This window comes from Sus scrofa, chromosome 2 (assembly GCF_054392235.1).
Source record: "Sus scrofa isolate SSC_HxYL_T2T_F1_AM1 chromosome 2, Sscrofa_HxYL_maternal_Yorkshire_Landrace_v2.0, whole genome shotgun sequence".
Taxonomy (NCBI): domain Eukaryota; kingdom Metazoa; phylum Chordata; class Mammalia; order Artiodactyla; family Suidae; genus Sus; species Sus scrofa.
In genome coordinates this window covers 111,283,629-111,301,827 of record NC_139384.1, presented here as the reverse complement: position 1 = coordinate 111,301,827, position 18,199 = coordinate 111,283,629, and the positions used below count along the sequence as shown (strand labels likewise).

At 32.9% G+C, this 18,199-nt stretch overlaps 1 protein-coding gene across 13 annotated transcripts in view; it reads left to right on the top strand.

Moving 5' to 3' along the window:
• The window catches only part of ARB2A (ARB2 cotranscriptional regulator A), a 416,372-nt gene that overhangs the window by 92,077 nt on the left and 306,096 nt on the right, over nucleotides 1-18,199 (top strand). For 9 of the 13 annotated variants that reach the window (XM_013994989.3, XM_013994986.3, XM_021085392.2 and 6 more), the window contains 2 exons: nucleotides 6,538-6,603; nucleotides 12,013-12,204. In XM_013994989.3, the coding sequence (XP_013850443.2) occupies nucleotides 6,538-6,603; nucleotides 12,013-12,204 (258 nt within the window). The remainder of the gene's footprint in view (nucleotides 1-6,537; nucleotides 6,604-12,012; nucleotides 12,205-18,199) is intronic. The other 4 variants (XM_085014062.1, XM_085014060.1, XM_085014061.1 and 1 more) reach the window with 1 other exon arrangement.

Below are 18,199 nucleotides of genomic sequence, written 5' to 3'. Positions count from 1 at the left end.
ATAACTTTTACACCAGAAAGGTAGGAGTAAAGAAAATTTAATCAATTAAAAGATAGGAAAAGAAAAAAAGAAACAGAAAAAGCAAGGTAAGTGGAAGGTACAAAATACAATGAAAAGTCAGTTTTAAATTCATTAATCACAATGAATTAAATAAACTGTCCAGCTAAAAGATAGCCAGCATGAATTTAAAAAAAAAAAACATTTTTGTATGTAATTTATAAAATAATTATGTAAAATATAAGAATATAGTAAAGCAGAAAGTAAACCTAATTATTGCATGCAGGATTTTAGAAATATCAAAGCAGTTATTTACTGTTCGAGTGTCAAGATTTTCTGTTTTTATTAAGCTATAATGATTATAAAATTTCTCATTTTATTTAAAAATTGTAAAAATAAATATTAAATTTAAAATGTATATCTCATATACTTGTTAACTTTTAATGCTTTTAAGAAGTACTGCATTGTCCTTGATGGTGTAATACTAAATCTGATTCTGTTGAACCACAAATTACTCAGCCCTGAAGGTAAAAATTACACTGTGTGAATGTTCCTGCTTTGGGGATAAACATGTTCTAAATCAAGTCATTGCTCACAGCTAAAATCTTCTACCACTTGCACTTGTTTAGAGATGAGATGAGTAAGACTGGTTTCTTAAAAGCCATGTAGTTTTTTAAATGCTGTTTATATCAGTATCAATAAGTGAAATGGAACTGAGTAACCCAAAATAGATACAATCTTACAAAGATTGTGTTAAAAGCAAGTGTGTTTACAACCTACTGTTAAACTTCTAAATACAGTAAGACCACATAATTTCGAAGATTTTTACATTTGTAATACATCTGTAAATCACCCTGCTGGTATTGACTCTACTTGGCTTGTTTGTGAAATGAGAGCTTCCTAAGAAAACGAATAGTGTTAAAAGGAGTTACTTAGGTAAAAAACTAAACTGTTTTCAACTGTTCTGACATCTATTTAAGACAGAAATCATATACCTAATTATTTTAAGCAGGGGAGAACTGAGAGAACTGTCACTTCTATTAATTACAAATCACTTAAATATTATTCCATCAAATTAGAACTAGATTTCTACTAAGTAATAATTGATCAGCTCCAGGCTCTCTTAAAGTTGTTTTCTTTTTTAATGTTTTATTTTTTTTATATTTTACTAATTCGTGTTTGTAGCCACATAAGTCTTTTTTCTGAGATTTTCTTTGATATAGGGGGCATAAAATTTCATAGATAAAGAGTTAAATCTTTCAGAGTGTATCTTTCAGTTCAGTTCATCCACCTTTATACTCCAAATCAGGATGCTCTTAGCATATAAGTGTTCTTTCCAGGGGTGAATGTGACTGATGATTTATGGACATTTTTGTTTTATTTCTTCAACTGAAGTTCTTATTCTTATGATGGCCCGAGTACAGACATGTTTGTCTTATCTTTATAATAAAGTTGAGAAATGGAAATTGTTACTGGTGTGAATCAATCAGGTCAAATATAATTTGTTACTACTGAGAGGGTTTTCTTCAGAATAGCAAACAGAAGCCTGGCAATCTAATAGTAAACTTTTCTTTAATCACTAGATAGAGAAATCCTGAGCTAGAAAAAAAGTCTAGTTTGTCTCCAGTTCATAAAGGGCATTATTCTGTTGTTAGCCAAGGGATCCATTTCATGAATATATAACCTCAGAATTACTTCCCTATCTGTCATTGTGGATTTAATTTCAGTTGTATGGCTAATTCTTAGGAATTGAAAGAAATACAGAAAAATTATCAGGTATAATAATTGGTTTTTTTTTCCAATTTTTTTTCAATCTGGGCAGGGCGAATACCTTATAACAGAATTCTCAGTTCCTCCCTCCCATAACCTAAACTCTTGCTGTTGTTCATCTTTATTTTCTAAAACAAAATCAAAAACATTGTTGCTGTTATTTTCAACAAACTGTTGTCTGTTAGAACAATTAAAAATAAGAAAAAAAAAGTTTAAATTATTTAACCTTAACGTATTACCTCTCTAATGTTCTTCCTTGCCACAGGAACATGAGACCCAAGCTGCATTTAAGACCTACACCACAGCTCATGGCAATGCCAGATCCTTAACCCACTGAGTGAGATCAGGAATTGAGCTCAGGTCCTCATGGATAATAGTTGGGTTTATTACCACTGAGCCATGATGGGAACTCCTACATTTCTGACCTATGTAATTTTCCTTCTCTCTGAATAATTTCTTTTAACATTTCTTGTGATAGATGTACTAGCAAAAAAATTCTCTCAATTTTTGTTTGTCTAAGAAAGTCTTTCTCACCTTAGAAGGATAAGTTCAGTGGATACAGAATTATGGATTGGTGGTTTTTTGCTTTCAGTACTTTGAATAGTTCAGTCTCCTATCTTCTTGTGTACATGGTTCCTAAGAGAAGTTTGATGTCATTTTTATCTTTTTTTCCTCTGTAGGTAAAGTCCCACACACCCCACACTTCCCCAAATCCTTCATACCTCCAGTCTGGCTTCTTTACAGATTTTCTCTTTGTGTTTGATTTTATTATGATATGGCCAGATGCAGTTTCGGTATTTATCCTTCCTTGTACTACCTGGATCTGTGGTTTTGTGTCTGTCATTGATTTTGGAATAGTCTCAGCCATTATTACATCAGGTAGTTCCTCTGTTCTTTCATCTTTCTTCTCCTTCTGGTATAATTATTATGTGTATGTTAAACCTTTATAATTATCCCACAATTCTCAGGTATTTTGTTCCATCTTTTCATTTTTTTCCTCTTTGCATTTCAATTTTGGAACTGTCTTTTATTTTCATGGCCATATCCAGTCTACTGATGAGCCTATCAAAAGCATTCTTCATTTTTTTTTTTACAGTATTTTTAATCTAGCATTTCCTTTTATTTTTTCTTGGAGTTTTCCATTTATCAGCTTACGTTACTATTCTGTACTTTTATGTTGTCGAGTTTTTCAGTAAAGCATATTACTTACTGTTTTAAATTTCAAGTATCTTAATTCCAAATTTTCTGATGTTTGATGTCTCTCTTCAGGTTCTTTCTTTTTGACTTTTATTGTGCCCAATAATTTTTTGTTGAAAGCTGGACATGATCTATTGGACAAATGGAACTTTGACAGAAAGGTCTTTATTGTGAAGTTTTGTGTTTATCTGGCTAGGAATCAGTCTGTGTTTATTATTTGGTGTAGCTCTTGTGGCCACATCTAAAGTTTTCTCTTATGTCCTTTGTTTTCCCTGTTGTCTGTCAGTTTTCCTAGAGTTCTTAAATAGGGGTGAATCTTGCAGTTCTTTTGGCTGTATCCCATTCCTTGTTATTTTATAGGAGCCCTATTGATACGGTGGTAATGTGAGGAAACCTTCTATGATTAGGTCTTAGTCTTATTAGTGAGCCCTTTGCCCCCTCTAAGTCATTTAGGCTCTGATGAAATCGTTTTCCTTGTGGGCAAGCTTTATTAAGGAGAATAGAGTTCAGTAGTATTTCAAAATGATTACTTTCCTTTTTCCCTGCTGGAAGCAGATAAGGATTTTTCTTTTATCTCCACAGTGAGAACCTAGTGGGGCTCATGCAGGTATATTCATAGATATTTTGGGGATCCTTCTTTAAGGCTGAAACCCCTCATAATTTTTCATTTATTAAGTTAGTCTTCATATTGAACCTCCAGAAATTAATCAGTTATGGTTGAAAACATTCCTAACCTAGGACTGGCTTCAGCCAACACTTCTGTACTGGGCTTTTGTTATCAGTAAATCCTGATTTTCTATATCTGCCTGCCTGACTCTTTAATTTTGAGGGCAGCAGTTTGCTCTGTGACCTCAGTTCTCTGATGGATCTAAGAAGAGTCATTGAATTTCAGTTTGTTTAGTTTTTTTCTTTTTGTGAGGATAGGAATGACTCCTTCCAAACTCTATATTAGAATTTCAGATCAGAAACCAGAAGTTCCAATCTTTCTTATTAGAATGAAGTTTTCACTTTAGAGCATTCTTATTAGTCTCTTAAGCCTTTTCTCTTCTGTTTATAAACTACACTGGAAACACTATTTCTAGTGAATATTTGAACATAGATTACATTTGGGCAGAGGTTATCTTTTTTTGAAATTATCTTTTCATTTGTTGACTTTTCTAAATGCAGACTGCATTCCTACTCAAGCTGTAAGGCTATGAATCCTTGATGTTTTCTTTCTAAGCCTCAATTCAGCATTTTGAAAAGATATTTTAAAAATCTGAAGCACTTATCTCCCTCCAAGGATGTAGACAGAATGAACAGTGAAGAGAATTTGTATACTGTTTTAAAGTACCTTCAATGCGCCAGACACCACCCTGTGTGGATACAACGGGGAGTAGAAGTAGGATACCTAAATTTTAGTGTTCTAAGGCTAGTAAGTTAGCAGACAAGTAATTAATACCAAACTCATATATGTCAAGCATGTCCAGAGGAGCACAGAGGTGGGATATTTTGTCCTGCCTTGGAGGGTTGGGAAGAGGCAGGAAAAAGTCACCTAAAGCACCTGGTGTGTGATCTATCTCTGTTGCTTTTCCTCTATAGTCAGGATTTGGAGATCAAGGCAAACTGGACAAGTTAGGTATTGTTTCTCCAACTCTCCTTGTTGTATGATTTTATTAGAATAGACACTGGCCCTATACTGTTTTTCAAAATTAAATGTAAGCATTTTTGAATTGTTTTTTATTATCCTGTAGTATGAAATGAAGAATTAACTGTAATATCATATTTCACATTGGTGTAAGGTATGAACTGCCAAAACGGTTTAATTTTTTTATTTCTCAAGGTATGTCTTGTAAATATTTTGCATAGTGATAGAATTTATTTGAGTTTGGCTTAAGTCTGATTAGTTCTATTGTTGCTTTAAATATAAGGATATTTTATGATTTAATAGAAGGACATTTTTGGAAATGATAACCCACTCATTTTAGCTAATATCATTTAGTTAAACCATTTCTCTTGAAGTAGTAACCCATTATGTAACTTCATACATATTTTTAATCTCATCCTACATATTTTTAATTTACTCTTTCAGTTCTACAGCACTGCTACTTTCTAGTGAAGGTATAATGAACATAATTTTAACTGCTACCTAACATATAAGACTGTTATTCAATTAATAACTAATTTTTGCCTACTTGTAGTTTAACGTTGTCACTTTTGAAATTATATTACCAGCCAATATAAAGCTGTTCTAGTATACATCTAATAACTCTTTCTAAAATGAATGAATATCTATACAGAGAAGAAAGGGTTTTGGACTCCTTAGAGAAAGCAGAATAGAGAATCTATTTTAGATTACAGAAGAGAGCACCAAAGCAATCTTAATTTTCTTCAAAAAATATGATTTTATTTTATAAAATTTGACTTAATTACGTTGCTGCTAAAATTCTTCTCTTAGATATTGTGCATAGATGATTCAAGATATGTTGAGGGCAACCCTCCTTAAAATGACTCTTAAAGCCTATTAAATCATCACTTTTAATCCAGACATCTCTTTCTTCACTACTCTGTTTGCTTTCCTTAATAGGAATAGTAGGGTACTTTTCTATTACTGCTGTAACAAATTACCATAAGTTTAGTGGCTTGAAACAACCCAAATCTATAATATCTTATCATTCTTTAGCTCATAAGTTCAGTATGCGTGTCACCAAACTGAAATCAACATGTTGGATAGGCTGTTTCTTTCTGGATTCTCTAGGGGAAAAATCCAGACTGTTTCTTGGTGTAGTTGTTGGTGGAACTTACAAATGGTCTTGATTTCTTACTGGCTGTAAACTGGGGATTATCCCACCTTAAAAAAGGCCACTACATTTCCTGGCTTGTTATCTCTTTCCTCCATGTTCAAAACCATCAGTGGCCAGTTGAGGCCCTCTCACTTTGCATCCTTCTGATTTACTGTTCTGTAATAAACTTACAGGGGTTTATATGATTAAATTCGGTCCACTCAGAGTAACCAGGATAATCTCCTCATCTTGGGTTTTTAACCTTAATCATATATATACAAAGTCCCTTTTGCCATGTAACATACCGTATTAATAGGTTTCAGGAGTTAAAATGTGGATATCTTTGGGGAGCTATGTCTCTGCCTACCACAAATCTAGATAACCATACCAGTAAATAAATACTGCTGACTGTTCCCTCCTTGATTCATTGAATGCGGAAGAGGTATTAGGATTCAGAGTTGTGATAGTACTGTATTAAATGTAATATACTTATGGGGAAAGTAGAGCCGAAACAGAATTCTAGAATACTGAGAAAAAAAGAAGATATGTTTACAGAGTATGGCTTTGTAAAATAGAGAGTCCTTGTATATTTTTGTGAGTTTATATTAACCAGTTCTAATCCTTAGTATTAAGGTCCATAGTTATTCAATACACAGCAGCAGTAAGTAAACCAGTAAAGAGATTTTTAATTTTGTATCAGAATATTCCAGGATAGAGATATACTCATTTGGAACAATAAATTTTAATAATTTATGTGAATTTTGATAATGGACAATATTGTATTTTAATATATTATTTCTTTCCTACTTAGATCATCACGAAGTATGTATATGAGCTCCTGGAAAAGGACTGTAATTTGAAAAAAATTTCTATTCCAGTAAGTCCAATTTTTTTAAATATTCATGGTTCCAAATAAATAGTTCTAAATTCAGAAGAAAACTTTTGTATTAATTGTGGGAAGTTTAAATGTTAAGATCTTAGTGTTTTGGTATTGATTAAATGCCTGTCAGTATACCTTATATCATTGTGAACAATAGTTCTTAAAAAGTGATACTCTTCAGTATAAAGAAAAGAAATACTGATTTCTAGTCTTTTTTGAAAATGATGGCACAAAGGGACTACTGTTTCCTCTTCCCTTTCTCATTTATTTGGTACAAATTATTTTTACTTATTTATTTGAAGTAAACCAATGTAATTTTTATTGCACTAGACATTCTCTATACCTTTGATTATTTCTTAATTTTTTTATTATATGTTTCATTTCTATGTTATTTGCTCTGTACATCCCCATATTCATTCCTGTTGCCTCCTGTTTCAGAATACTACTCCCCTTTTAGGGAGGACACGTTTTTGAAATTTCGCACATTTTGCCATTTCAGAGTTGAAAAGTTTGAAATATGTTCTTATACTCAGCTTCTCAAAAGAAGTGTTTCTTTTTTCAATGCAAAACATGAAGTATAGGATTTCCCATCGTGGCGCAGTGGTTAACAAATCTGACTGGGAACCACGAGGTTGTGGGTTTGAACCCTGGCCTTGCTCAGAGGGTTAAGGATCTGGCGTTGCAGTGAGGTGTGGTGTGGATTGCAGAGCTGCTCTGTTCCCGCATTGCTGTGGCTCTGGTGTAGGTGTGAGCTGTGGTATAGGTTGCAGAGCTGCTCTGATCCCGCATTGCTGTGGCTCTGGTGTAGGCTGGCGGCTACGGCTCCGATTCGACCCCCAGCCTGGGAACCTCCATATGCTGCGGAAGTGGCCCTAGAAATGGCAAAAAGACCAAAAAAAAAAAAAAAAATGAAGTATTAAGCTTTCTTATTTATTTATTTTAATATTATGATTTTTTTTCATTATAGCTGGTTTACAGTGTTCTGTCAATTTTCTATTATACAGCATGGCGACCCAGTTACACATACTTGTATGGATTCTTTTTTCTCACATTATCATGCTCCATCATAAGTGACTAGATATAGTTCCCAGTGCTACACAGCAGGATCTCATTGCTTATCCATTCCAAAGGCAATAGTCTGAATCTATTAACCCCAAGCTTCCAATCCATCCTGCTCCCTCCCCCTCGGCAACCACGAGTCTATTCTCCAAGTCCATGATTTTCTTTTCTGTGGAAAGTTTCATTTGTGCCATATATTAGATTCCATATATAAGTGATATGGTGTTTGTCTTTCTCTTTCTGACTTACTTCATTTAGTATGAGAGTCTCTAGTTCCATCTATGTTGCTGCAAATGGCATTATTTTGTTCTTTTTTATGGCTGAGTAGTATTAAGCTTTTAAACAAGAAAAAATAGTAACCTTTTGTGTGATATGATGGTGGGCTATGCTAGATGATCCCTGACAACTCTCTGACAACTCTCTGATTTTATGATCTATATGAATCTGGAAGACTTCATGGATGTAATTTACTTAAGGCACAAAATTTTAAATATTGATAATTTTGTTGACGTGAAATTTTAAAATTCTTAATGTTATTCTACTATGAATTAGGGAGTTTGAGGATTTCTCAGTGCTATCCATCCTTACAAACTAATTCCATAGTTTGATTTTTTTAAAAGAAATCTATTTTATATTTACTTTGCTATAGATAACCTCAAGTATTAGTTCACATAGTTAATCATTATTCATTTATTCATTCATTCAACAGATATTTATTTTAGGGTGCCAGGCACTATTCTAAGGGCTAGTGACATACCAGTGAATACAATATTATTCTATGTAAGAGCTAGGCCAGCCCTTATTTGGAAACTTTCCTTCCTTTGAATTATATGAAGAGGAAGATTTTAGTATCTTTTTGGTAATGAATATACTAATCTTTTTTTTTTGGATTTAAACCTTTTAGTTTTGATTTTAGGTCTAGTGTCTTACTCTATTAAAACTAAACACTGAATTTGGTCTTCTGGAAAAATTAAGGCAGAAGACTTTGATCTTCGTTCCTTGTTCTTTTTCTGTTGAAGTTTGTGAAGAATGATATTTAAAGAGTCTTAGGTTAATTCACTATTATAGCACAGTTAATAGTGAGTCCTTTAACTCTGTAATACTTCTAGTTCCATGGAATCTTTAAACTCATTTTAATTCTCTTGATTTCCAGAACAAATCACAAGATAATTGACCATATTTGTCATGTTATATGATTAAATTTCATTAATTTTCTTTATAGAAAGCCTGAAATTAGGTTTAGAAGGACTTTGTAGATCTGATTGTTTTCCTGATATTTGAATTTAGACCATAATGTTACACAGAGAGAGCTTTAGATTATATGAGACCTAGAACAAGTATCATGTCCATTTTTGGTTAGTGAAGATTCTCTAATTTTATAAACTGAAAATAAACAAAAAGGTTTACTTTAGGAAATTAAATTATCCATAAATTTTCATCACCTATTTTATATAATTGTGAAATTTTCTCCCCTAAGTATTTGTTTTCTCCTGAGTTCTCTTAAATCCCAAAGCTAGCACTGAGGGTGGGGTTTTGTGGTTGTTTTTCAATGTGTTCTTTTTACAAAAGGAATACCACCAACTTTTTTTGTCCTGATGATGAATTCTGTCTTAGTTTTATAGCTGAAATATTTAACAAGGAAAGAAAAACTTCCTTCTTTTTTTTTTTAATGGCAGCACTTTGCGCAAGTCCATGACTTAATGGTAAAGATCATGATCGTGTCTCATGTTTACTCTCCTCTTCATATAAATAGGTACAAAATATTCTCAATTTTAGTATGTCATATTTATACAGAATATTGGGTACATTACATTTTCATTTGATTTATTCAATCATATTTAAATAAATATCAAAATTAGTGCGTTTCATAGGTATCCCAAAATGAATTGCTAACTGTTAAAAATTGTTTGGTTCAGTCTCACTGACCAATTGGTCTTGGAAGTTGATTTGTCCTTACCTTGAGGTGAAACACTGGAACGACCTTCCTGTGTATCCCTTAATTAAAGCTCATCTTAATAAATTACCATTGTTTAAAGATAAGTGGCCTCGAAATAGCCATTTCAGTACTTAATGAAAAATTATTTTCTTCATGTAGATAAATTTCTATTTAAAATTATCTCTAACTTTACACAGTGTAGACTGTAGTTACCAGCTACAGAGTCACAGCACAGTTCTGCATTAAATTGAGATTAGTGTTAGTCAATTACCAGCTCAAATACTGCTCTTACACCTTAATCATTAATACCATGACGTTATCCATTTTCTTCTTTTCCATAAATACTCTGATGTTCTGATATTTTTAAAGTTGACATATCTGGATGTTCAAGTAAAACTTTTATTCATTTGTTCATGGCTACCTTGGCACTCCTTAAAAATTCTTGAACAGCATTCCTGGGTAAAAGGTAATTTTTCTTCTCAGATTTAGTTTTCCTCTGTCTCTCATCCACTTTGCTTTCTCTGTGTTTTCAATCATATCATAGTAGTTTGTTTTTTCTGGATGACACATGCAAATGAAGCTAATGTGGTAGTGTTATATTTCATACTTCTCTTACTGCATTTTAAGTATTAATAATAAAGATACAGTTATGTCATTTTAATCCTTAGCACAGTGTATCTTTTAAAATTCTTTATAATCATGCATTAGTTTAATCTTCCATGTGTGCCTTCTGAACCAGACAAGTATTATAACCATAGTTAAGACACATTGTTTAGTTAGTAGGTCCCTCTCCTACCTTTTATCTAAAGTCAGTGGTCATGCTTGATAAGAGTCTTTATTCCAAAGTTTCATTCATTCTTTTATAACCAGGTTCCTACAATGTGCCATTCTTTATTTTAGGAATTGGGAGTGTAGCTGGAGACAAACAGAAATGGTTGTGCCTTCCTGGACTTAGCTTCTAGTGGAGGGAGCAGATGGTTAGTAAACACACACACACACACACACAAAGTAAAGCATAGTGATTGTATTATGTGCTATAGAGGAAAATAAAACAGAATGGCACTAGCACATTCTTGGGGAAGTGTTTGAATGGGGTAGTCAGAGAAGGCTTCACTGAGAAGGTGTTTTTTTTTTGTTTTTTTTTCTTAGACCCTATGGCTGTGCTCTGCTTGCTGAAATAATTGCCCTTTATGTTTTGTTTACAAAAATGACTATGCATCTATTACTAACACCAATCTGATTGTTGTGGAAATCAAGAAATATTAAAATTTTTCTCATCCCAGGGTTAGTGACTGGGAACATGTAGAATCCAGGGCATTTTTTTGGTATCCAGTTTTTGTCTTTCTTATTTTGATAATTGTATGACTATACACTGTTGTTGAAGTGAAGTGCTATTGCATTACCCAGCCTGTGGATTAACCTCTTTGTTTGAGGATGCGTTTATTACCAACCATCAAGACTTTAATTCTAGTTCTGACCTGGCTACACAGAGGCTTCCATTCCTAGCTATTTGCTATTGCTGATGTGGAATACCACTAAATGCATGCCAGGCATAAGCAATAAAAAGTTGGGAAGTTATCCCTTTCTAAAAGTCTTTTGAGTCTTTCAGATCTAAATCATATATCATCTCGATTAAGCCTAAATATTAAGTATAATCAAAATGAATGAAAATCTTCACTTTTCATTATGTAAATAAGTGGCACATAAAATAAGGTTATCAAAGTACACAAATAATATTCCTTCATAAAATAACTTATATAACCCTGTGTTCACACTCTGAATGAAATTTCCAAGTCTGTCTAAGTAGGTATTTGAATTTTTAAATAGTTCCCCCTTCTACCTTTTAAAAGATTACTAGTATTCCTTGCTCATATGTGGTTTTCCACTATGTGTATTCTCCAATGGGGTTTTTCTACTTTTTATTTTAGGTGCAACATTTTTCTGTTATATAATTATAGACTTAATAGCGGTGTGACCTTGGGCAAGTTATTTCAACTCCCAAGGCCTTAATTTTTTCATCTGTAAATGAATGTAATAATAGTATCACCTTAATAGAATTGTAATTAATTGAAATAATATTTTAAAAACATTTAGCATAGTATCTAGACCAAAGGAATCATTCAGAAATTATTCTTATTTATAATGATAATATAATACTAAGTATATAGTAATGGTAGTAGACATACTTCCAATATTCTTTTATCATATTTTTATGTTTAAATTAATATCATGCTTTTTTTGCTCATCTACTTAGGTATAATTGTCAATCTCTAATGAATATTTTAAAGTTTTTTTACTTCTATAATTCTGTAGTAGTCATTCTATAATTTGTAGTAACCATTAGTTGTTTTCTCATTTATGCCTGTGCCTGATCAGCAAACATTTATTGTTTAATTTTTTTTTAATTACAGGTAGATGCCACTGAGAGTGAACCAAAGAGTTTTATCTTTATGAGTGAGGATGCTTTGACAAATCCACAGAAACTCATGGTTTTAATTCATGGTAGTGGTGTTGTCAGGGCAGGTCAGTGGGCTAGAAGGCTTATTATAAATGAAGATCTGGACAGTGGCACACAGATACCTTTTATTAAGAGAGCTATGGATGTAAGTGCAATTTCCTTTATTTTTTTGGCATTTTATAGCTGTTTCATTATGTGTTATAAGTTATTTTATCAAAAATGTATTATAATTAACTTGATAAAAAACAGATTTGGCAGAAGAAAAAAAGTTATTTTATCATCTTTTAAAAACTTCTAAACATAATCTTATCTTGAAAATGTTGCTATTTAATTTATGGTGAAAGATTATTCTACATTATTTTGCAATATTTTTATAACAAAAAGCCATGTTAAGTATACAGAGATTTAGATAATGTCTTTGAAATGAATATTTTCAACTCTAATTGTTTTGTTTCTTATTATATGAAATATAATTTAAATTATACAATACTTGTCAGTATTGAAAATAGTTCTGAGAAAAATATGATTGCTGTTATAAATCTTTGCCTACTTGATTTAGTGAATTTAGAAACTAAAGGAAATATGCTTTAAATTAATATCTTTTTCTTTAAAAAAAGAATCGGAATAATTCACTGTTGTTATTTAAAATAATTCACAGTTTAGAGCCAACAAATGGCGTGCTTTAAGAATAAGACACAGACATACAAAATGGTAAATTGCAGTATTTACTGAACTACTTTATTCTTGAATTCAGAGTTTTTAGACATTGGTATTTTAAAATTGTGTTCAGAGTTTTCTTTCCTGTAATACCGAAGTTGGTTTTTCTGACCTAGCATTGTTACCTCTTAATGTTTGGTGACTTGCTTTACTGTCTCAAATATGTTCTGCAGTGAATAGCTTAATTTTGCCAAGTTGGTTTCCTTTCACATGTGAGTAGAGATTTTCTTTAGGAAAAAAGAGTGGAGTAGCATCTTGTATAAAAGGTTAGTATTAGAACATTAAGTTATTCAGGAATATATGTGTGTATGTAATTACATATTTGTAATTAAAATTGGAAAGGAATTATTTCATATACTGATGATTGCAGAGTCAAAGATAATGTTTCTTACTCTGTTAACCCTAAAATGATAGGCCCAGCCCAGTTCCTAAAGAATATGCTATTAATGGGTTTTGAGGCCCTTAAAATTCTGCAGGTAGAATTTCTTAGGTGAATTGTGTATTTGTTTCAGTCTTCATAGATATGCATAGAACACAAAGACATTACTTTGGTTATAAACTTTAGTTGTGCATTTTTAGTAGAATTTAAGTAACTAAAGTTAATTTTTGATAAAAGTAACTCACATAATATGTTATTTAAACTGTTTCATATTTCTGCTTATGACTAGTGAAATCAGCTTTCTCTCTGGCACATTAGTTTGTGGTTAGACTGATCCTGTCAATGTATTTTAAGGACATTGTATCACAAATTGGTGAATATTTGAAAATATAATTTAGTAAAGAAAATCAGGTGTTTATACATAAGCGCTTGGTGAAATATTTTTTGTAAATTATATTGTCCATGCTACTAGACCAACTAAGCCTTTCCCATTCTAGAATATTTTATTGTTGTGTAAGGCTTTTTGAAGTGAAAGAGTAAAAGGGAAACCATCACAAATATCTTTGAACAAACTATCTCTTGATGTCCCAAACAAGAGGGAGGAAGTTCATCAGTAACATTAATCAGTCATTTTGTTCTTTTAAGTAGAAATAGTGTTTGGGGGATAACAGTATTTCTTTGCCTTGACTTTTTTTTCCCTTTTAAATGGTCAGACCTGCAGCATATGGAAGTTCCCCCCTAGGATGGAATTGGAGCTGCAGCTGCCAGCCTATGCCACGGCCACAGTAATACCATATCTAGGCTGCTTCTGCAACCCACACTGCAGCTCATGGCACTGCTGGATCTGAGCAAGGCCAGGTATCAAACCTGCATCCTCATGGATACTAGTCAGATTATTAACCTGCTGAGCTACAATGGGAACTCTCCCCTTGACTTTTTTTTTTTTTTAATTATTCAATCAGAGCAACTCATGATTCGTTGAATAAAAGCCGCTGATTTCTAAGTTCTTTAGTATTTAGTGTATGTTATATACTTTGAAAACTTTAGTTTGTATACCTTATTCTCATTTTTATGAGAATTGAGTAATTTTCTACCTGGTGAACATTTAAAAACATATCTTTTTAACTTAGAAAAATCGATTTTAGTACTTTGGCTTTACCCTTTCATGGTGTTTCTCTGACAGTTCTTCAGGGGCTGTGTTTATTATGTGGTTGGAGAGTGCAGAGACAGGTGAGGCAAAGGATGATGTGTTAGGAAGCAGGAAAAGGAAGACTAATAGGGAGAAAGGAGCTTTCTCATTCTTACTTTTTAATCAGATTAGCTCTACTTGTTTTTAATTTTTGGACTTTTTTCTAAAATTGTATTTAAAGAAGTGGTTTTGTAGTTTACAAAAGGCTGGGAGCCACTACTCTGTTTTTCATGATCTGTCAATGTTCAAGTCACAACTGAAAGAAATTCTGACGTTTTTTAGGCCAGACGGTATTATCTATATTCAATGTTGTTAATAATGTTTCTGCTATATTTTTTGCAGATTTTTAGTTTAAGATTGAAGGTCCTAAAATAGGTGTCAGAGTCATATCATTGTAAGATTAAAACTTTTTCCCAACAGCAGAACCCTGTCTCTAAGTAGACTGTTTTGTAAATAAATAAATAAATTATGTGTAAATCTATGGAGCCACTTTGGTTGAAGCTGAGGTAAAGACTGGAACCACCTCCACAAGAGCCCCTCACTTCTTCCCTGGACCCGAGGGCTCTATAGATCATAGTTTGAAAACAACAGATATTCCAGTCATTGCAGTTTAGATATTAAGAATTTTATTATTAAGCATTAATATTTCATATTGGATAAATAGTACATATCAGATGAATCTCCACAGTGCTTCTCAGGTTCCGTACCTAATATGTTCAGTGTTTAATAGTCCTCATTGCATAATATATGACTTGGAGTAAGAAATAGTCTATCATATAGCCAAATACTAATTATTTCAGTGTTGATTGCGCAGTTTGAGATTTACTCATACTTATTTCTTCTTTGATCTTTTCTCATATGCATCTTTTTAGGCATTTCAGTTGATATCTGTAAAACAGGCAAGGAAAATAGGTGGCACTTATTTCATTTAATTACTAATTGCAGGGGTGGTACAAGGGGGCAAAATGGAAGAAACCACTTATTCTCAGGATTGTGTAGTAACTTGTAGGACCCTGAAAGTTAGTAACTCCTTAAATTTTGCACTCTAGGCACCTCACCAGTCACTCCCTACCCAGGCTTTGACTGACTGAGATGTATTTATACTGTCAAAAAGTTTTATGGGGAGCAGTTTGGAAGCCCCTGGTCTGTAAAGTCACATTTTACCATGAGTCAGAATCACCTGGAGGGCTTCTTGAAATATAGAAGGATCCTAGATTTTAATTCAGAAGGTCTGGTTGGGGCCAGAGAATTTACCTGTCTAAGAATATCTCAGGTGATGCAAATGCTGCTAATTGAGCATCAACTAGAACAACTGGTGTAGGTAAACTCTTTGAATTAATTGAGAATTTATACTTTTCAGGCTCCAGTGTAATGGATAAGGTAGAACTTGATGACAATTATATCTAGTATGACAGAGGAAAAGAAGTTCTAGAAAGTGTTTTATAATAAAATCAGTGACAAAAGTTAAAATTATAATGAATACTTTCAAAATACTATACAAGTGATTCATATTTAGCATGACTTAAATTTTTTTATTGTTATTTCCCCAACACTATTTTTATTTCCCAGTGTACAGCATGGGGACCCAATTATACATACATGTATACATACTTTTTTCTCCCATTATCATGCTCCTTCGTAAGTAACTAGACATAGTTCTCCATGCTACACAGCAGGACCTCATTGTTAATCCATTCCAAAAGCAATAGTTTGCATCCGTTAACCCCAAGCTCCCAGTCCATCCCACTCCTTCCTCCTCTCCCCTAGCAACCACAAGTCTATTCTCCAAAAAAGCCCATGATTTTCTTTTCTGTGAATATGTTCATTTGTGCTGTATATTAGGTACCAGATATAAGTGACATCATATGATATTTGTCTCTTTCTGACTTACTTCACTCAGTATGAGAGTCTCTGGTTCCATCCATGTTGCTGCAAATGGCACTATTTCATTTCTTTTTTATGGCTGAGGAGTATTCCATTGTGTATATATACCACATCTTCCTAATCTAGTCGTCTGTTGATGGACATTTGGGTTGTTTCCATGTCTTGGCTATTGTGAATAGTACTGCAATGAACGTGCTGCATGCAAATCAGTGAAACTAGAACACACCCTCACACCAATGACAAAAATAAACTCAAAATGGCTGAAAGACTTAAATATAAAACAAGACACCATCAAACTCCAGGAAGAGAATATAGGCAAAACATTCTCTGACATCAACCTTACAAATGTTTTCTCAGGTCAGTCTCCCAAAGCAACAGAAATAAAAGCAAAAGTAAACCATTGGGACCCAATCAAACTGACAAGCTTTTACACAACAAAGAAAACCAAAAAGAAAACAAAAAGTCCACTTACAGAATGGGAGAAAATAGTTTCAAATGATTCAACTGATAAGGGCTTAATCTCTAGAATATACGAACAGTTTATACAATTGAACAGCAAAAAACCAACCACCCAATGGAAGAATGGGCAAAAGACCTGAATTCAAGGAAAATATACAGATGGCCAACAAGCACATGAAAAAATGCTCAACATCACTATTATTAGATTATTAGAGAAATGCAAATCAAAACCACCATGAGATACCACCTCACACCAGTCAGAATGGCCATTATTAATAAGTCCACAAATAAATGCTGAAGGGGGTGTGAAGAAAAGGGAACCCTCCTGCACTGTTGGTGGAAATGTAAGATGGTACAACCACTATGGAGAACAGTATGGAGGTACCTTATACATAGAACTACCATATGACCCAGTAATCCCACTCTTGGACATATATCCGGACAAAACTTTCCTTAAAATTTGTTAATTTGAATAATTTCATGAGATTTCTGATAACAAAGGTTACATTTCTTCTGATTTCTCATAGCTAAAGTATTCAGAAAAATCTGCCGTTTCCATACTTACTTAATTTGGATGTAGTTTTCATACTGTTATATCTAAGTTTTAAAAATTAATACTATTTTTATCAATATAATTTATGCAGTTTGGGTTCTATAACATAATGGCCTGAGCTAATTAACAGGAACGTCTCCCTTCCACTAAACACCTGCAAATTAATGAATAAAATTTAGCAACAATAAAAATATTAAATATTGAAAGTAATGTTTAAAAGATAGAAAAAGAATCTTTAAATTCCTGACTACAAGAAAAAACTTAAAGCCACAGGGCTAAGTTCCTGGAGGATGTGACAGCCCAAAAGATGTAAAACCTAGGCCCCAAAGTCTACAGTGCAACTTTGAGCCTGAGAAGCAGGAGCAAAAACTAAGACTGCTTTATATAGCGAGGGCCCTAGGAACTTCTGCCATTTTAGTTTTTAAGGGTGCAAAAATCAGTTCATGGCCCAACGGTGAAAAGAGGAAGAGTTGCTTTGCTAGAGGTACTGGGTGTTGTAAATGAAGAGCCTACCTGGAGAAATAGAAGCCACAGATTCTAACCCAAAGCTGGATTTGGATTTGCAGTCTGAATTTAGACAACTTACTTAGTGAGGGAATTTCAAGCAATATAAATTCATGTAGTGCCAGAAGCTACACTTTACAACCCAGAGAACATCCTAATGAAGATGAATTTGTAATAAGAAACTAAAACTTATATGAGGAATGGATTCAGCACAAATTATAAGAGCCAAGTCATGCAACTCTCAGACGTAGTTGAAGAGAGAGTAAAGTAAAACTAGAGTTGAGGAATACAGTATATAGAATATACCACAGAAAACATGAGAAAAAGTTATGAAACAAAGATTAAAAAGTCCCATGGAGAATAGAATAAGATCTAATATTCCTCTATTAGATGTTTTAGAAAAGCAATAGAAAAAAAATGAAAGAAAAAGCAGTATATTAGTTGTAGAGTGTTTA